This window comes from Camelus ferus, chromosome 6 (assembly GCF_009834535.1).
Source record: "Camelus ferus isolate YT-003-E chromosome 6, BCGSAC_Cfer_1.0, whole genome shotgun sequence".
NCBI classification, from domain to species: Eukaryota; Metazoa; Chordata; class Mammalia; order Artiodactyla; family Camelidae; genus Camelus; species Camelus ferus.
In genome coordinates this window covers 83996931-84018124 of record NC_045701.1, presented here as the reverse complement: position 1 = coordinate 84018124, position 21194 = coordinate 83996931, and the positions used below count along the sequence as shown (strand labels likewise).

The following is a 21194-nucleotide window of genomic DNA, read 5'->3' as shown; positions in this document are numbered from 1 at the left end:
TTTATTTATCTCCTTGTTCTTTTTTACTATTGCTACTTTTAAGTATAGTGTCTACACACTAATGTTCATTAAGTAATATTTCTGATTAATCTCAAGAAGTATTTGCCTTCTCTTTTAGGCTGTGAGGATATCATTGCTGAAAGCATCTCATTAGATACCTTAATTGCCATCCTCAAGTGGAGCTCTCATCCATATGGCTCTAAATGGGTGCACCGACAAGCTTTACATTTCCTCTGTGAGGAATTTTCCCAGGTCATGACTTCGGATGTTTTCTATGAACTCAGCAAAGACCATCTGCTTACTGCTATCCAGTCTGACTACCTACAGGTAATCATTTATACACCTCTCAAATTCATTGTCATTCATATGTGCACCAAGAAACCCATCTGTACTCTGTTATTCTCCCATCTAAGGAGATCAGCCCACCCAGGAATGCCCTCTTCAATTTGTACAGCAAAAACCTTCTGGTTCTCTGGCACTCTGTGCACTTTGTGCGCACTGCTGCTATGACTCAGCATTGTGAACCAGCGCAGGTCCTAACCAGCTACACCAGAGAGGTTGTGGCAGTAGGCAAGGTCAGAAGCATATCCCAATGGTGATGTTCTTGGCTTCCATTAATAGCAGATTCTCTGTAACAGTTTCTTATTTTTGATGAGGCATCAGAAGATACTTAGACTTAAGTAGCACAAAGTAAGAATAATACTCAATTTCTGACCTACTCAAGTACTTAATAAAAACTCAGTGTATGTGTCCTGCCAAAGGATAATAATATTTTTAATCAGAAGTAGTTTTAAGCAAACTCCTGTGTCCTTGACTTATATGTCATTTATAATTAGGTAATTCAAAGTAACAATAGATTTAAAATATTGTAAAAAATCCTTTCAGGTAAAGTATGTTCAAGTTTTTTGGTGTTTTTGTTTTTGTTTTTGCATTGGCTGTATGAATTTTATGCTGGAAGCTGTACATCAGCTTTAATGTTACGAAGGCATAAATTCATTGAGCCATTTTCTACTTCTTTGTATTTGTACTAGGAAAATTATGAAATGCTTCCATCTCAATCAGAAATGCAGTGAAGAGTTAAATAATCTACCTAGCATCTGTGCTTTTCCTTCATGCATTGCTTTGATTGCAGTATGAATGCTGTCATAACTGGTTTTGATTTATTTAGGATCTTAATTCATTAACCTCATTTCACTGTCTTAATGCAGACTGTGTGGATTCTGGGAGTTAGGATTTGTCGATTCTCTCAATTATTGTCTTTAGAAGCTTTGTGTTTCTTCTTAGAAAGTAAAAATCTTGGAAAGCAGCCTAGATTTGCCATAAGATTTTAAAGAAAGTACAAAGAAATGAGGGGCACACTGCCATTTCGCAGATTGTGCTTCAAGGGCCCTTCCCTAGTCAGCAGCATACTTTGTGGAGATGGTAGTCTCTGCTGCCAAGGTGCCACACTTGTTCTTTCTGCTCCTCCAGGAGATGGCAGTCACACTATATCCTTACACTTTTACTTTTATCTGTTTATCTCCATCTTGTCCCGAAAAGAATTTAAGGCAGATGTATAGAAACCAGATAGTAAGATAAATTTAAAACAGACTAAAGAAAAAATAAAGATGGAAATAAGAATAAAAATTTAATTAGAGCCAAGAGCGAGGTTACTGGACCAAAAAACCACATGTAATGTGGTCTTGCGTATTTGCTGCCGGTGCACCACGGGTTTAACTCCAGCGTTGGAAACAGCCAGTGTAAAGAGTGAAACGTGGCAGCTTGCATGTTGTGTTTACTTTATGACCTAGGAAAAGTCATTAATGAGATTAACCATCTATCTAGTTTCACTAAAATAAATATGAACTATTTTTTTATTATAGGCAAGTGAACAAGATATCCTTAAGTATCTGATTAAATGGGGTGAGCATCAGTTAATGAAGAGAATAGCAGACAGAGGTAAGCTCAGAAAACTAACTTGCAACTTTAAGTTTTTCCCAAAAGTTACTGAACTGCATGCTGCCCGTCAGTCTTGACAGTGCCCACTGTTGCCTTATGAAATAGAAATATTTACCATCAGTAAAATCCTTTAGTAGAAAGGGTACACTTTGTTAGAAATAAATATACTGGAAAATTTCATTTTGCAAACTAACTTCAAAAGAATATTCTTAATATTTTATCTTTCTATGTGCTTAATAATACATGTTGACTAATTTACAGAAGTATTAGAGTGAAATTTTTCATTTAATGATTAAAGTGTTACAAAAGCATGCTGTTGATGAAAATGTTCTAGAATTAGACAGTGGTGATAGGTGTACATTTTAAATGTACTAAAAGCCACTAAATTTTACACTTTAAAATGGTTTAAATGGTGAGTTTTATGTTATGTGAATTTTATCTCAATTTAAAATATATGTATGACTACCCAGAGAAGGCATATTTGTTGTTTATTTTAAAATTTTGTGGAAGACAGATAAAGGAGAAATAATATTTTTAAAGAAGAGATGGAAGCATCATATGTAGAAGGTGGGCTTTCAACTTTGGAAGGTTATGATTCTATAGCAGTCTTCTATTTATGTCTGGGGTTGGCCCACCCACCCGTGTGCCTTCCTTCACAGAATATCGTGTTCCTCTATGTAGTGAACCCAAATCAAAATATTTTAATTAGAAAAATTAAATACGCATTTCCCTTTCCTGTCGTTTATGACAACTTTATGTAGATATAATTTTCATACCATAAAGTTCACTTATTTAAAGTGTTCAAGTCAGTGTTTTTTAGTACACTTAACAGAGTTGTTCTGCCACATTTTTAAATATATTAAAAAAGAAATCAAGCTTAACCTGCCTTCAGATCTTTTTATAGTGCCCCTTTAATATACTACTACCCAAGTGCTAGGGAACAAAAGCAGTCCTCCTATTTTATTTCTCCTAATTTATTTATTTGTGGCCTGCAGAAAGCCTTTAGCAATTCTCAGATTTTAATTTTTTTTAATGTAAAAACCACTGCTATTAATTTGGGACATTTTTGAAATACCAGCATACAATCTGTCCTCTTTAATTGCAGATTCTATATTTGCAAATTCACCTACTTGCTAAAATTTATTTGTAATCCCCAAATCAGTACTGATAACACTTTCATGGTCATTTGCAGACATGTGCAGAGTGACAAAAAATTTGAGTCCCCTGATGCACATGTTTCCAGCTTAAGGTGGAACAAGGTGATACTCTGTCTTCTTATTCAGCTCTCATGCTATAAACAAGTGTCCTTTACATAATCTGTTAGTGCCATGTTTTTGCACATCTTAATGGGTTTTTCTAGTGATCTCACCATCTAAAGTGGCCTCCAGACATAATGCCTAGTGCTGTCTAGCATTCCTAAGCCTAAGAAGGCCATGATGTGCCTTACCAAGAAAATATGTATGTCAGATAAGCTTCATTCAGGCCTGAGTTACAGTGCCGTTGGCCACAAGTTCATTGTTAATGAATCAACAAAATATATTAATAAGGTGACTTTAAACAGAAACGCACATAAAACAAGGTTATGTCTTGATAGGTTGACAAAAATGTTGTGACCAGAGGCTCGCAGGAACCTAGCCCTGTGTTTCCCTTAGGAGCAGTGGTTCAGTATTCATTGATTGTTTGCAGTGGCTTTATAGGACAAAACCACCCCAAATAACGAGAATTGATTGTATATAATGCTATATAATCATCATAGGCTTGTTCAGTAAATAGTCATCAGTAAGGGTGATAATGATGAAATGTCACATTTATTTTGGGCAGATAATGAACATCTTTGATAAAATTTCCCCTAAAACAGCAGTTTTCAGACTGAGTTAGAATGGAGGACTCTTCCACAGGGATGAAGAGGAAGCTACATGAACTAGGCTGCACATTTTTTTCAGTCACCTTTGTATATGAGGTTTCTGCCCTTTCCTGTTACGTATTTTGGGATTTCATGTAAGATTTCATTTGAAAACAGGACACCCCTACTTTGAGAAAAAAATTCTTTTGAAAAGCAATACCTTGTATAAGTATTGAAGCTAAAGCATAGCAAGGCGAGAAAAAAAAAACCTTTTCCCACACACTTCCAACAATTTTATTTTAATGATTCCAGGAAAAGCTTAGCCTCTCAAAAATAGTATCTCTTTATCTGTCACATGACTTAAGGAAAATACCAGTTTGCTTGTAGTGTTTTGAAAAATCCAGCATTTGTATTTGTGAATGATCAAAGGTCTTATTTTTTTAAGAAAAATATACAGCCCCCTAGTTTAAAGATATGATTAAAAATTCTCAAAATTTACATAATCTTTCTCCCCACCTCAGTATCAAAAGCATATATGTACTTCAGGTCTTCCCCTTTCACTGATACCCAATGAATAAAACATTTATTCTCTGCTCTGGACAGGAAATATATTACATGTCATGGATTAAAAGGTTCACCTTAATGCAGTAAAATCCCCATATTATGGAAATTCAGGAGACTCATAAAAATCTTACATTTAAGAGTGTACATTAGGTTTTGCTGCCTTAGATACCAGGTGATTTTGTTTTAAATACTCATTAAATTGCCATTAAACATGTAGTAGCCTAATGAACATACTGATAACCTGAAGTAACCAGAGATAACACTGGCCCTGCAATGTCATTATTGTACTTTTTTAAAAAACTGATATAACAAAAGTGAGAAACCTTAAGAAAAAGCCCTTGGTCAAACTAGATTTTAACAGATTGTCCTTTTTTCCTCCTTTGAGTTAGTATATGGGAGAGAATTCTGTATTCTTTGGTGCAAAAAAATCATAAAGAATGTTTTTGTGCTGTGGACACCATGCTTTTTCTTTGTCCAAGAACATCTCTATTAAGAAGACTTTCAAGACATAAAATAATTTCTTTATAACCCTTTTTAAAGGAGATATACATCAGTATAAAGAGTATTACTGAAAGTGTACTGGAGAAGAAAGAAAGCCTTTCTCTGAAAATTTGGATTTGGTTGGAGACTTCTCATTTTCTGTCTCTATCATAGAGCCAAACTTACTGAGTGGCACTGCTCACAGTGTGAACAAGAGAGGTGTAAAAAGACGAGACCTGGACATCGAAGAGCTTAGAGAGATCCTTTCTTCTCTCTTACCTTTTGTGAGAATTGAACACATCTTACCTATAAACAGTGAAGTCCTAAGTGATGCAGTAAGTGTCTTTCTTCATTTATCCCTTTCATGAAAAGAAAATTTTTTTTTTTTATAAACCATTGTAAGTAATTTCTACTAATGGAGTTTTGTGAAACTGTAAACTCCATGAAGACAGAGACAGATGTCTGATTTGTACTATAGTGTGTCCCCAGTGTCTGGCCCATGGCACAAATAACTTTTTGGTGGATGAGAGCTGAGTGGTATATCATTCTAACTTTTACAAGAGAATGGTTTCTAGGGGAGTTAATCCAGCCATTTATCAGCGCAGATCAAGTAGATCTTTATTAAAAAAGGAAAGGGTAGAAATTATCTTTGGAGACTCTTTAAGAACAGCAGTAAATCAGAGAGCAGGAGAGAAGGAGATTGATTCAATGTAAAAGGGATGAATGAATCTTACAGTTGTGTTTCAGTTAAAAATGATAGAGCTGACTGATCATGTTACTTTTGTAATTCTTTTTAAAAAGTGAATTTTTTAGATCTAATTAATGGATGAGAAAATAAATTTTATAAATATTAGTTCTTCACAGACTGGTCTATAACTTTAATATAATGCTATAAACATCATAATAATTTTTTCAGCTGCACAGAACCATGATAAAAGTCATCTAGAAAAAACCGATCAGAATTTTTTTTAAAGTTCTCTAAAAAGAATGTAATTAAAGAGGGATAAATAACTCTTCCATAATGTAAAATATATTTCAAAACTCTAATATTTAATCTATGATGCATAACAGAGAAGACGAAATAGCCCATAAAAAGATCCTAATTAATATAAGAATTAAACATATACTAAATGAGCTATCACAAATCAGTCAGCTACACTAACCCATCAGTGGGGGAGGGAGGAAATATGCTTACAGTTAAACCCTCATTTCACTTGCAGATAAAATTAATCCCTGTTAGGATTGAAGAATTAAATATTAAGTTGAAACATGGAGAAACTAGAAGAAAACATTTAAATATTTATAGAATCTCTGATTAGAAAAATATTTAATCTCACTAGTAATCACACACACACCAAAGAAATCAAAATTAAACAGTAAGTTATCATTTTTTCACTAATTAGGTTAGTAATTTATGAAGTAATATTACTGTGCATAGGGAAATATAGCTGGTACATTGGCGGAATCATCATTAAATATTTGGGAAAAGGCTAAATGCCTGATAACGGGAAATAAATTATAGTTAAACTACTCAACAGAATGTTTTATTTCCCTGAATTATAGTTGTAAAGACTAATATAGGAACATAATAATGGAATGTATTTTTAGAAAGAAGGATACAAAATATGTGTTTATATGTATTCTAAAATTTAGTTAGGTAGAAGTTCATTTGAAAGAGACTGGAAGGACATATATCAACATTATTACAGTTGTAACAGATTGGAGTTGTGAGGTTTTTTCCTATTTTCAAAATATGTCTAATGCTATATTTAATTAGTTAAAAATAATTTTAATTCAGCAGTTAGGTGTTTATTGTATCTAACAAGAGTAATATCGGAGAACCAATATTTGGTTTTGTTTAAAACCTGAGACTCAAACCAAATTAACCCCTGAATTTGGTTTAGAAAAATGTTGCAGAACTTTTGTTTTAATAGACTTGGAAAAGGTATATCTCTGCTCTTAATTCCATGCCTAATACATAATAAGTCCCCAGTAAAAGCGAATATGGCTTTTAATTGTGGTGCTCTTTTAGTATATGCTAAACACTGTGTCAAGTGCTTGTTATCTTCCTTACCTGCATTTAATCCTCACAACCGCCTTTTGGGCTATAAGTACTTGGATTATATTCTCCTAGCATACATGAGGAAACAACAGGGCTGTTACATTTAGTTAGCTGTGCAGTGTCGCATCTCCAGGGCTATCTAGGAGCCCTTGAGGTGAGGCCCAGGTAAAAGGAGATGTCCATGGTCATGTGGCTGTTAAATGGGGAATTAAGGTTTGAGCCAAGTTCTCCTTCCCCTGGAGTTCCTACCCCTAACCACCATGCAGACTGTCTGCATCTTTGGACTGTAAATGCAGGCCCAAGAAGGTGCTTGTTTTGACTTGTGAAGGGTGGAGTGGGGATGGAATCAGTTCCTAGATGAGTAAAGAAAAAAACAGAAATTGGTTTTCATTAAGAGTTCTGAGGGGAGGAGTATAGCTCAAGTGGTAGAGCGCATGCTCAGCACCCAAGAGGTCAGGGTCAGGGGTTCAATCCCCAGCACCTCCTCCAAGTGGAAATCAATGAAGAAACTTCATTACCTCCCCCTCATAAAAAACAAACAGTACAAGCCAAAAATATGGGAGGAAAAAAGAGAATTCTGGAAGTTACTCTGACTCATATTTTTAATTAATATAGCTCTTGTATTTAAAACATCACATCATCCCTCTATTTAGAGAAAAAATGAGAAGTTGTAATACCTTTTTATTACTTGCTGAATCCTTTAAATATTATTAAACATTTGAAATATTTTAAAATTTCACATGTATTTCTAAATTTGTATTTAAATGGTAGAGTTTGAACATTTTGATTTAGAGGTATAGTTATTTTTATCTTAGTAGTATTGCAGTGCTCCACAACTCTCTAGTTTATCTAAAAAATGATTTTTTTTTTCCCAAGATGAAAAGAGGCTTGATCAGTACTCCTCCATCAGATATGCTTCCTACAGCAGAAGGTGGAAAGTCAAATGCCTGGTTACGGCAGAAAAATGCCGGAATATATGTTCGTCCTCGACTGTTCTCACCCTATGTGGAAGAAGCAAAGGTAATAAAAAACGTTTTAAGATACTAGGCTCCTTTATTACAAACTATAAACTCAGATATTTATTGTGGTATTAAATATTTGGAAATAGCCTAAATGTCCAATAATAGGGAAAGTGAAAGTAAAATGCTAGTTTGACTACCCACCGAAGTATTTTCCAAAATGTTTAATTATCAAGCATATTTTCATTTTTATAACTTAAGTTATGTTAAAGTGTATTTTACATTTTTCTCATCTCAGTATTTCCCACAAATTGTTAGCTTGGAAAAAAATTTTTCATTTTAATGAAATGGTCTTCAGTATTTTGTGATCTTCAGGATGGGAAAAATGTTCTAAAAGAAGATTGCATGCATATTTTCTTCCTTTTATTTTTAAAAATTTTGAGGGGGGTAGTTAAGTTTGTTTACTTGTTTGTTTGTTTGTTTGTTTGTTTGTTTTAATGGAGGTACTGGGGATTGAACCCAGGACCTTAGGCATGCTAAACATGTGGTCTACCACTGAGCTATATACCCTCCCCACATACTTTCTTCCTTTCATAAACTAAAAAAATGTCGTGACTTCTTGTAACGTATTTCTGTAATGGCTGACTTCAGGAAACTGTCTTCAGTTTTAGAATAAGTGTACAAACTAAGACAAAATTTTAGGCCTATTAAGTAAAAAGTTGGCATTATGTATATTGTAACATACAAGAATTCTCTAAGTAAATATGGTAATATGAAAATGAAATAATGCAATTTTTATTAAATGTATTCAGCCATAAGAACTTTGAGGTGGCCTTTTGAGGAACTGACAGTCTTTGAGAGTCAGAAATGAATTAATTAAATGAAATGAATTAACAGACAGAACAATGTGTTTGGATATAGAATTAAGTTACCTTAAAATTTTTCTCATATTTGTTGTCAGAGTCCATAGTTTAAGATACATGAATGAAAGGGTTTGTGAGAGATTCATTTTATTGACTAGTTGATAATTATCTCTTATTGAGCAGTTGACACTTTAGTTGTTAAACAGAGTTTGGGTCTGATTTTTCTGAAATAAGTTCAGTGCTTAAAGTCACTCAAGCAGCTAAGGCCTCTGGAAGGTTGAGTCTGGTGATAAAAGGTCCTAAAAAGCTAGAACTACCCTCCCTTCTGCTCTGTCTCAAAATAGAATAGCAGTAAGCTGATCACAGTCCTGGAACTTCCCCTGTTTTCTCAGGGGGCGGTACCTGTGCATAAGCAGGAAATGGGTTTATAGGTCTGTTGAATTTAATATCAATTTTTAATATTTTGTATTTTGAGCATTTCTTATTAGCTCTGATATTGAGTCCATTGTTTTCTTTATAGTAACTTTATGTGTAATTTACTTTTGATTAATTTTATATCCCTTCTTCAAATTTCAAATACTTCAATTAAAAACAAACTTTTCAGAAAATGATTGTTTCTTTTCAAAGATGCTCCAAAAAGATACCTTAAAAATTAAAGAGGTAGGAAAAAATTAAAGAGGTAGAGGTACTTTTTCCTTCCACCACTAATTTTAAGCTTCATATACTGGAAACAGTAAATTAATTCCCTTTTTATATGGTGATGGTAATAATCTTTCTCTAAATGTGATTTAACAGAGATGAAGGGTTGACTAATGCTGTTAATACTGAATTGTTATTTCAGTCAGTGCTAGACGAGATGATGGTGGAACAAACAGATCTTGTTCGTTTGCGAATGGTTAGAATGTCTAATGTGCCAGACACACTTTACATGGTCAATAATGCCGTGCCACAGTGCTGTCACATGATCAGCCACCAGCAGATCAGCAGTAACCAGTCAAGCCCTCCTTCGGTTGTGGCAAATGAAATCCCAGGTAAGGCAGTAGCCTTGTGTCAAGCATTTATATTTAAATGAATAATCTGATAATTTTTTGTAACCTCTTTATATATGCTATTCTTTCCACCTTCCAATACCCATTATGCATTGTTCTCATTAAAGCATAAATACTTAGAAGCGTAGTTTTTTGCTTTGTATTTTGTAGCAACAAGTACATACCGTTTTTCAGTTTAGCCCAGGGTTTCTCAGTCTTGGTCCTCTTAACAGGGCTGGGTAATTCTTTGTTGTGGAGGCTGTCCTGTGCGTTGTAGGGTGTTTGGCAGCATCTCTGGCTGTACTCACTAGAAACCAGTGCGAATGCTTGTGCACACACACACGTACACACTCCTTTGTTACAGCCTTGTGGAACATTTTTATGTTTCTCAACATTGCCAAATGTGCCTTTTGGGGTAAAATTGCCTCCTGTTGAGAACCACTGGTTTAATGGAATTCATATTTTTCATCACCATAGGGTGTTTCTCACATTATAAGACCCTTTGGGGAGAGGATTGTAAGCTTACATTTTCAAGTGTAGATATGGCCCCCAAAAATGTGATTACTGTTGTTTTCCTAGAGATCCAGTTTCACAAGATCTGCTTTGTGTATTTTATTGTAATGCAGGCTTACGTCTTATGACTTTTAGGAAACTGACCATAGATAGAGGTATAATTGTCATGTCCAAAAACATCTGAGCATCAGTCAGTGCTGACCTTAACCAAAGGGCTGTCATGTCAGTTTCTGAGGTAAGAAAATCCACAGAGATCTGGGGGTTAGAAGTGTATAGTTCTTGCTAGTTACCACTGCAAGATTTAAAAAAAAAAAAAGTCATCAAACTATAGCATTATTGGAAATGATGCCATGCACTTTTTGCTTATAAATCTCTGTTTCAATTAAGGATAAATAGAAGACATAATGACAGAACCTTTCATTGAACGCATTTCTTTTATTCTGGAACTAATGTCTGATCAATTGTTGCCTAATCAGATTTGACCACTATGTGTTTATTTTAAAAAGTGTACATTGGATAACAGTATGAAGGAAATATTTCTGTAGCTGATTTGTGCGGATTTTGAAGCTTCGGTATTTAGCACAGATTTTATCGGCTTCAGTTAATACAGTTGGATAGCAGCGTAATTTAGTCTTAGAACTGAATTGCAAAAGCCCAAAGACATCCACAGTTAAGTATATTCAGCAAAATAGGACTTGTCTTTCTGTTGTTTAATGAGACATGGCCCTATTCTGGTGTCATCCTAATTCTCTCTTCCTTGCCCACCACACTAATAAAGGCATCTAGCTTATTAGAGAAGACTCCTGGCCTCATATCCTGGCTCTGCCACTTTATTTGTGTGACTTTGCACAAGATATTTACTTCCCTAAGTATTAATTTCCTCATCTGCGAGATGGGAATAATGTCTTCTTTCTAGGATTGTTGTGAAGATTGAAGGAAACATCGTGAGTAACATGCTTAGGAGTTTGCCTGGCAGAAAGTAAAGCATTCAATAAATGGTAGTTCCCCGTTCCCCCAAAATAATCAATGACCACTCTGGTCAGTTTGTCTCATAGATATTTATAGACTGTCCCCTCTTCCCCAACCATCTGCTACGGCCTTAGTCCAGGTTCCTTGCCCACGTTCTTGCCTCTAACCTTGCTCACTCCCATTCTGGCCCTCACACCAGGGCCCAGCAGATATCTTCTGTGAAGGGCCAGGTAGTAACTATTTTAGGTTTTGTGGACTATGTGGTCTCTGTTGAACCTGCTAACTCTGCTCAGCTCTGCAACTGTGGACCAGAAGTCGCCATAGGCACTACCTAAACAAATGGGTGTGGCTGTGAGCCAGTAAGACTGTTTACAGAAACAGGTGGCATACTTGGTTTAGCCCACAGGCCACAGTTTGCCAGCCCCTGCTTTATACTACACTCAGTACACTTGTGCCACCACAACTCTGATCTTATTCTCCTGCACAAATGACTACCTGTTGTGCATAAGGTACAAATTAAATTCCTTATCGTGACATACGGGGTCATTCAAGATCTGCCCTTTCCCATCTTCCTACTGTCTTTCCAGCCTTATCCTCTAACACTTTTGAACCATAAGTTCTTCTGGGCGTGCCAGCTGCTTGTGCCCCGCTGTCTCTCACTTGCGTGTTTTACACACGCCTGGTCCTTCTGCTTGGCTCCACTTTTTTTGCTGCCAGGTTCACCTCATCTAGGAAGCCTTCCCTGTCTGCCTCCAGTCTGGACTGGGAACCCCTTCCTCCAAATCCCTTCAGTATTCTTTACATGTTTCTCTCTACGACCATTTATGGCCCGGAACTGTACTAGTTTACTTCACTAAAACCAGAGCTCTGAAAGGAGAGGGGTCACATCTTTTGTTCTGTGCACCCTAGTAACCTGAGTCGAACCCCTGGTGCATAGTCAAGACTCAAAAAATTGTTTGAATAGAAGAATGAATATATTTAAAAGACTTTCAGAATACCCCGAGATTCAGAAGAGAATATATGCAAGTAAAATGTTACTTAGGCTGTGAACTAATGCAGTGCAGGAGCTGTTTGTTATTAACCAGGAGCCCTTTGGGCACAATGAAATTTTAAAATCTTAGAAAAAATAATTAGAAGTATATAAATGACTATCTTTCCAGGAAATTAAAATATTATCAAAAATTTATGAGAAGATTCTGATGCAAAATGGATGCCTTTTTTTCTTGCACTCAGCAGGTGATCTTTTGTGTAGCTCAGGTATTGTGCCTACAGACTGTTTCTCTCCTTCCAGTTCCTCGTCTCCTCATTATGAAAGACATGGTCAGACGTCTGCAAGAGCTACGACACACTGAGCAGGTGCAGAGGGCCTACGCGCTTAACTGCGGGGAAGGCGCCACGGTCAGCTACGAAATTCAGATTCGGGTGCTGAGAGAGTTTGGGCTTGCGGATGCTGCTGCAGAGCTCTTGCAGGTGGGAAACGGCATTAAACCATTTAAAATAGGGAGCCTTGTGTCAGATTGTCGATTATTATTAATAAGAAAAATATTATGGTTTTCTTTTGGATTTTGTGATGTTTGTGTTAATTGTCATATTTTTTTAAATTTGCAATTTCTAATTCTATATAAATATTCAACTTTATCCCTCAAAAAATAAATGAATGAAAAATAAATAGGGAGCCTTGACCACTTATTCAGGCAGTACTTCAGAGATACTGAGGAGCCCTCATAGCATACGTCTTGTTCTTAGTACTTACTCGTTCACTGCCCCTAGTGTCTTGGGTGACCTGAAAGCCCCCGGTGAGAGGAGTGGTAGAGTGGACGGGGCACAGCTCTAGAGTGAGAACTGGCTTGCCACCGACTACAACGTTAGCCTGAGTTTTCAAAGGGAAACGTGGTATGGTGGTCTTGGGCAAGGAGCAGGCTGTTTGTAAGTTCTTGATTTTTCAGTTTTGGCTGTGGTTTTTCATCTCTGAAATAGTTTTGTTTTCTGTTCATTTCTATTCTCTTTGCCATTCTAAATTGTAATTTGATATTCTAAAGTATATAAGCTTTATAACTTAAGTATTCCCATATAATGTTTATCAAAATAATAATCAAACTTATTCCTATGTAATAGGTAAGAAACAGTATTTTGTAGTTTTATTTCAGACTGAAAGTGTGCAGATGTTTTGTCAGAAAGTTCTAGGAGGATTCTCACTGTGTGCCTTTTCTTCCTTTGATGTTTAATGGTAATTTTGTTTTCTTAGTGAAGACATTTGAAGTAGATCTTATTTTCTGCTTTTGCATTATCACATAATCGTACAAGATTACTGACCTGCTTTCTGGAATATTCAGTCAAGCAGCTCTCCTTGATAGCTGTATTTCAGGCTACAGAAGCTGCACTCTGCCCTTTTGTACTTTTTTTTAAGGTAATTTTTCCTTGGACTTCTGGCCTAGGAAAATATGTCATGTCTTTTACACTGGCTCTGTGTGGTTTTCTTTACACACTCACTTAATTCTCTCAGCATTTAAATGTCTGTCTAGGAAATCTGCTAATAAATATCCTAACTTTTTTTTTCTCTCTTCCTTAGAATCCTCACAAGTTCTTTCCTGATGAACGTTTTGGGGATGAAAGTCCACTCTTGACAGTGAGACAGTCTGGGAGATGTCGAGTTAACAGCACCCCTACCGCAGAAACCATGTTTACAGAGCTGGACTCTTTCGTGGCCTTCCATCCACCCTTGCCCCCTCCACCACCCCCGTACCACCCCCCAGCTACCCCAATCCACAACCAACTCAAAGCAGGCTGGAAGCAAAGGCCTCCCAGTCAGCATCCTTCACGGTCGTTTTCGTATCCCTGTAATCATTCGCTGTTTCACTCCAGGACAGCTCCTAAGGCTGGCCCCCCTCCCGTCTACTTGCCAAGTGTTAAAGCAGCAGCACCCGACTGTACCAGCCCCGCAGGGCTGGGCAGACAGACCGTAGCCGCCGCCGCAGCAGCAGCTGTAACATCTGAGAAGCAGGTGGTGAGTTAGCGTGTCAGTAACCCATGTCAAGTCAGAAGTTTGTGGGATATTAGAAGCCAGTTCCTTGGCCCTGAGAGCCTCCTGGGACTCATCAGCGCCCAGGAGTGTTACTGACAAGCTGAAAGCATGGATGTAAGGGATGTGCAGGAGGGAGAGAAAAAGAGAGTGCAGTGGGACAAGCAGGGACAGAGGAGAGAGACTGGGGGTGTCTGGTGGAGGAGGCGAGCGCCTGCCTTTAGTTCGTGTGCGGGTGTTCGGGAGGGTGGCATTGCTGGGCAGTACAGATGGGTGCTACCAGTTTCGCAGTGTGCTGTTCAGGCACCTCTAGAGTTTGTCCCTGACTTCTCTTCTGTAGAGTCTGCTCCTCTACCAAAGGCTTTGGTGGGCAGGAAGGGGGCACTACTTACAACCAAGTACACCATCAGGAATCATGTGGCAGAAGACTCCTCGTTCATGAAGTGGGCAGAAAATAAGCCCTCATGCGTGTCCCTGCCTCTAGCAAACCATCCCATTAGAGCACCCATTTGATTAGGAAGCACAGTTGCTAGCTAGTAGTTAGTAAATTAAGCGAAAATTCGTTGCCTGATCTTGCACTGCATTAGAGATTGAATTTCTATTTTATATAATCCCTTTGAAAAAACACAGTAGTGATTTTTTTTTATTGAGTCATAGTCATTTTACAATGTGTCAAATTCCAGTGTAGAGCATAATTTTTCAGGTATACATGTACATACATATATTCATTGTCACATATTTTTTCGCTGTGAGCTACCATAAGATCTTGTATATATTTCCCTGTGCTATACAGTATAATCTTGTTTATCTGTTCTACATTTTGAAATCCCAGTCTGTCCCTTCCCATCCCCCTGCCCCCTTGGCAACCACAAGTTTGTATTCTATGTCTATGAGTCTGTTTCTGAAAACACTAGTGATTTTTAAGTCTTCCTGCTTAGTGACACACTATTCAGTAGCATTTAATACAGAAAAAAAAAAAGATATGTGTATTAGTTCAGGGAATCTTTATTAAAAGATGGCTTTTTGGAATCTGTGGACTAGTATACACCTGGGGTCAAATTATGGTCCTTTCTCACTTTAGAGCCTTACACCTGCTCTCCCTACTGTCTCCCCCACACCCCCCGCTAAAAAAAAAGAAATAACAAAGGTTGATAGTGTTGGATAAACCAAATTCCCATCTGTTGGCCTGCGCCTCAGTTCTACAATTACAAAAGTTCTACTTCTTTATATTTCTGATAAAACTTCCTTCAAAGGTCATTTATCTGTATTTTCATTAAAGTCTTGATTATAATAATGAAAAATTGGAAACAACCTTAAGGTCCAACAGTGGAAGAGTGGTTAAGGAGTCATGCCTCATCAGTACAGTGGAATATCTTGCAGTAATTTAAATAATAGTCTCAGAGAAAATTTAGTGACAGTGTTATAAATGCACTAAATTTTATGAAAATTAACGTGCAGACTTTTAAAAAGTGAGAAAAGTGCCTCGAAATTAATAATAGTGGCTATCTCAGTAAGCATCATTTTTAAAAATGGGAATCGAGAGCCTTTTTTCTTTTAACCCTCCCCCTGTTTTGTTTCTGTCCACAGTGTACACAACCTGTGCTTAATGACCTAATGCCAGATATCGCCATGGGTGTGTCCACACTATCACTCAAGGACAGAAGGCTTCCAGAACTTGCTGTAGACACAGAATTAAGCCAATCAGTTTCTGAAGTAGGACCAGGGCCTCCCCAGCATCTATCATGTATTCCACAGAGGCATACACACACGTCTCGGAAGAAACATACACTAGAGCAAAAGACAGATGCTCGAGAAAATCAGCAGGAATATCCCGATTTCTATGACTTCTCAAATGCTGCTTGCAGACCGTCTACTCCTGCACCTGGCAGGCGCACCCCTTCCCCTTCGCAAGGTGGATATTTCGGTCCCGATTTGTATAGCCACAATAAGGCGTCACCAAGTGGCTTAAAGTCAGCCTACCTACCTGGCCAGACCTCTCCTAAAAAGCAGGAAGAAGCTAGGAGAGAATATCCACTTTCCCCTGACGGGCATCCACACAGACAAAAGAATGAGCCAATACACCTCGACGTTGTGGAGCAGCCTCCCCAACGGTCAGACTTTCCTTTGGCAGCCCCGGAAAATGCCGGTAGTGGTGCAGCCCATGTCCGGGGACGAACAGCAGCGGAAACTGACTTGACTTTTGGGCTGACTTCTAACAGACCTTCACATTCTGCATGCAGCACTGAAGCTCCAGAAGAGAGATCTGGTAGAAGACTGGCCGACAGCGAGTCCCTGGGCCATGGAGCTCAGCGAAGTGTGGATTTGGAAAGGGAAGATTCAGTAAGCAGAGGGAGGAGGTCACCGAGCAAGCCAGACTTCCTCTACAAAAAGTCTGCCCTTTGAGAGCAACCTCCAAGTCGTCTGTGCCTGAGATGTGAAACATCCCATTTTATGATGTAACCCAACAACTTAGAGACCAGTTTATTGATGCCAGCTGATAACTCAGTTTCACATTATTTTATTCTAGTTTTTGTATATACATGTTTATTAGACATGGCATGCTAAGAGGGTTATTTTGAATGCTGCATCTGTCTATTTTGTGTTTGAACAATTGTGTGGGGAAGCATTTTTTAAGAGCAAGCAAGCTGGCACTTTTTTTTCTCTTTACAAATGATGGAATTTTTTTGCACTTGTACCTTTATTTTATCTGTATTGGTTTTATATCAGTATGTTAAACTTTATTGCCACATTTAAAGGACTGTATTTTCATACATTTTTGCATTTTACCTTTCATCTACCAATTTCCACGTGCATTGGATTGCACACTAAGATGTATTTTCTTATGAAATAGTTCTGTGTTTATTTTTTAATTATAGAAATTCCAAAGAACAGCACATCAAAATGCTCCTCTCTTTTCAGTAATTGTTTTAGTTCAGAAATCTTCCTGCTCAGTCTCCATAAATCTAATGTCATACTTTTTAAATAAGTCTTGGGAGCTGGTCTTCATTCCTGCAGCGGGAGTCCAATCAGAATCCTGAAGTTTTCTGGTCAGTAAAGAACAGAAAGGAGAAAAGCCTTTTGTGTCCAGGCTAAAGGTGTTGCTTTATTCACAGTGTGGACGCTGTTAGAACCACTGCAAATTCGGGTAATATGGCTTAGTTTCACTAGATGAGGTTCTAGAGAGACTGGCTTTCTTGGAGTCCTAAAGCAGTGGAAACAGCGAAGTAACTTAAGCTTGCACTGCAGGATCGCTGGTGCTGAGTGTCGACTCTCCAGCTGAGGTGGGGGAAGTGACTGCTTGCTGCCTTCAGTTGTCTTGCTCTGTGTGGGAAAAAAAGCAAAAAAACAAAAGGGCTTCGGTTTTAAGGATGTCATTTGGTGTTTGTAAGCAAATGTTTTAAGTGTTTTTCATAGTGTGTCTGAATTTTGGTGTCCTTTAAAAAGTTGTTGTATAATGCAAAATGCTTTGTCACCAAAAAAGAAAAAAAATTTTTTTTTCCAGTGAAACACTACATGTCCTACTTGAACTCCACTGGGCACGCTGGTTTGGAATTTTACTGAACCACTGAGCACATGGGATCTTTTAAGATCCTCTCCCTTGGAAGGGCAATGTGTGAGCTAAGGACTGTTTTTTTCTTACTCTCCAATGTAAATACAGTAGTATTTGAGTTTTTTAGTCACTTCAACATTATTTGAGCATCACTTTGTATTTTTACACATACACACACAGCCGTAGCACTTAGAAGAAAAGGGAGTTTCTGAACACTCCCTCACATGAAGGGTGTTTGGGAGCCTCTTTTCTGTGTATGTATGTATATATATAAACTATGAATCACTCACTCACTCTAAAACTATGCAGGGCTAGGGAGCCTTTACAAGCTACCATATAAATGAATTACATGCACTTTTAAGTAAATAGGTTTCTATTTGGGTGTCAACAACTCTGATTTCTCCTGAAACTGTAGTTTCTCTTACAGTCTTTTCCTACTTTACCCTGTGGATGTACACTCAGGAATAATCTGACATTAAAAAAAAAAATACTAACAGTAGATAGTCTCAAAGATGGGAACACGTCAGTTTATCTGTACACACCGGCAGACGCTGCCGTTCGCTCTGCTGCCTGGCTAGTTCGCTGCTGCGCGTGCGTCCCTCGATGTCCGCCCAGCTGCACACCGCGCTCCGGATCTCCCAGAGTCAACCCCAGGCCCCTGCGAGGTCGGCTACGCGTCGTCGCCCTGGAGGCTCCTTTTTCTTAAAGAAAAGCATAGGACTCTGGTCTCATTTTTAGGAGGTTTGACTCTTTATAATAGATGATGGTGTCTTTTGAAGCCAATCTCAGTCTGTCTCTCTTCAGAAACAGAAAGTGTTAATTCTATCATATCCCTTAATGTGGATTTATATACATGTGTTGACATGAATTCTTTTGATACAGTTTCAGATTTCTGTTACGAATTCAGACTATACTGCGCTGGTACTGCAAATAGGAGTGAGTAGGGCTAATTGGTGGTAAAAATATCTTTTTCATCTCTTACCTGTTTTTTTCCAATGTTAGAGAAAGAGCTATTGATGCCACACATTGATTTTTCTGAAAATTTATTAAATATTCTTTCATATTTCTAAATATAATTATAACAAAAGTGGCCATTGTTTATAGTTTTATTTAATTTATAAAGTTTGCTTTTAATAATTGAGTAGCATACCTTGCTAAACTATATGTATAGAGAGAATTGTGGTGGACTGTGGACTGCTGTGACTTGCAGAAAGTAAAACAGGTGTGGTCTTGTGTGTGTTAGGGAAAGTGTTAATGGATGTTTAATGTCTCTTGTGAAGTATGGTCAGTTGGGTAGGTTGGATAGCTCTGTGCCTCTGGCTTTTGAACCCATCTATTCAATCTTTTTTATTGCTTACTAAGCGTTAAAATCTTTTAATGCTGTACTAAGATAAATGTGAAGTCTGAGTAAGATTGCTGTCAGGAAAAAAGTATGTATAATATAAAATTTAGGCCCCAGGAGCTAGCATTTTACTCAGTGTAGAAATTCCATGAGAACCAAACCTCAGAAAACAGATCTCCTCCTGAGGCCATGGACAATCAGGCCGTCAGACAATCGCCACCTTTGGTGCCCGCGTTGTTGAGGTTAGAAGATACCTGTGAGACCCTGGAGCGGAAGGAGAAGATCCCCATTTCTTCAAGATGCTGTTGGTCTTTTTTCTTATATTTTTGTTTTAGTTTTGTGATTGTGGTTAATAATTTCTGCTCAAAGTCACCTGTGACTCCTAAGGAAAAAAGATACCAGCGTGAAAGGCAAAAATGATTCCTGAAAAAGTAATCGTTTGAATTTTCCATGTACTACCCATACCCTCTCTCACCCCTTTAGCTTCTTGTAGGCACGTGCCTGGACCTAAGCGCTTCTGACATTTTGATAACCAGATAGATTTTAAGGATTGTAAATGGGTTCTTTATATTTGAGGGTTTTTCTTTTTCTTTTTTTTTTTTTCTTGAACTCTTGATGAAACTTCACCCAATTCTTGTTTTTGCTTCTTTAAAAACCTGTTATTTATTGGGTTTTCTTTGGATTTGTCATTCAGGTTTTAGTGTCAGTGGACAGCACTGGTGCATTTGAGTTTAGGTGTTGGAGGGGGAGCAGCACACGCAGCAGCAGCAGTGGGCGCAGAGATGTCCCCGTGCATCAGTCTCTGGAGGTGACAGGTGAACACTTCTCAGTAGCTACTCAGCAAAATATGTATTTTCATAATGTTTAATCTGCCTCTGAGGGGAAAATATGTTTCATGAAACACTTGTAAAATACTTGTTTTACAATTCTAAGGCATTTATCTTAGGACTGAACTCAAAGGGAAATGTTTATCTCACTTTTTTTAATTGTTTGGCTGACTTTCAGCTTACTGTTGAAAGTTACTATTAAAGCAGCAGTGATGGGTGCTATTCCCCGTTCTGCAGTGGTTTACTTTGTCTACTAAGGAATTTACTTTCAAACCTCATTACAGATAACCTTACTAAAAGAATTACCATCACACGCTAAAAAATATTTTACTATTTTCCATTAACACTGTTGTATGAACAATGTTTTATGAATTGTTAAGTTGTCTTTTTGTCCTGTAGATTGCAATAGCTGTTATGTAATTGTTGTACTGGCAAGTCTTTTGATTTTTTTTTTCCTCTAGAAAACTCTCAGACCGTGAGTCAGTCTTCCATATTTGGAATATTATAATGCTGTGGCCGTTTCTATAGAAAGATTACTTCAAGTGTGTGTCTTGAAAATAACCTCTTGCGTTTGTGTGTTTACGTGGGTTCTGTCTTAGAGATGAGATGAGCTCTGGAAGCTTCATCATGTACCTGCACGTGACTGCTTCTGGGTTCCATGGGCAGGTAGGACGGAATCCTGCTCTGAGGTGGGGTGGCTGAAAGCTAAAGATTCCTGATCTCCACTTGCTGTTCAGGTACCACGTCTGTACTTCAGAGAGGCGGTATCTTCTACAACACTGCATTTCTTGTGGTTGTGCTGTTACTGGTATTAAGTCAAGTGCCTTCAATGCTAAAGGCTCAGAAATTTTTCTTAAACTGATTTCATGTCCTATGCAAGTGTTTTCTACAACCTGCATAACCAGTACTTTGTAAAACTTGTTTACGCTTCAATTGTACATAGTGTTTTTTAAAGAAATATATAGTATTTTTATTTAGGTACCTCCAAACTTGAATTCGTCTGTGTGAAGCATTGTAAAACGATACATTTCTCTTTTGAGTATCATCACAGTTGTACAAAGGTTTTCACTGGTTCTATTTTTCTACTGTTCCTGATAAGCATGTAACACTGACTTTATCCTACATATAGTTGGCGTTTCAAATAAATGGCTTGGATAGAACCTGCTGAGTTGGATATAGTCTGTTTTGGCAGGCAGCACACAGCCCCCAATTACAGAAGCGATCTTGTCCCCCCGCC

At 37.7% G+C, this 21194-nt stretch overlaps 1 protein-coding gene across 2 annotated transcripts in view; it reads left to right on the top strand.

The window, feature by feature from the left end:
- BTBD7 (BTB domain containing 7) overlaps positions 1–21117 on the top strand; it is an 83678-nt gene extending 62561 nt beyond the window's left edge. For both annotated transcript variants that reach the window (XM_032482549.1, XM_032482550.1), the window contains exons 4-11: positions 119–327; positions 1863–1938; positions 5000–5160; positions 7764–7907; positions 9551–9740; positions 12511–12689; positions 13789–14223; positions 15826–21117. In XM_032482549.1, the coding sequence (XP_032338440.1) occupies positions 119–327; positions 1863–1938; positions 5000–5160; positions 7764–7907; positions 9551–9740; positions 12511–12689; positions 13789–14223; positions 15826–16641 (2210 nt within the window). In that variant the 3' untranslated portion in view covers positions 16642–21117. The remainder of the gene's footprint in view (positions 1–118; positions 328–1862; positions 1939–4999; positions 5161–7763; positions 7908–9550; positions 9741–12510; positions 12690–13788; positions 14224–15825) is intronic.
- The last annotated feature ends 77 nt before the right edge of the window (positions 21118–21194 follow it).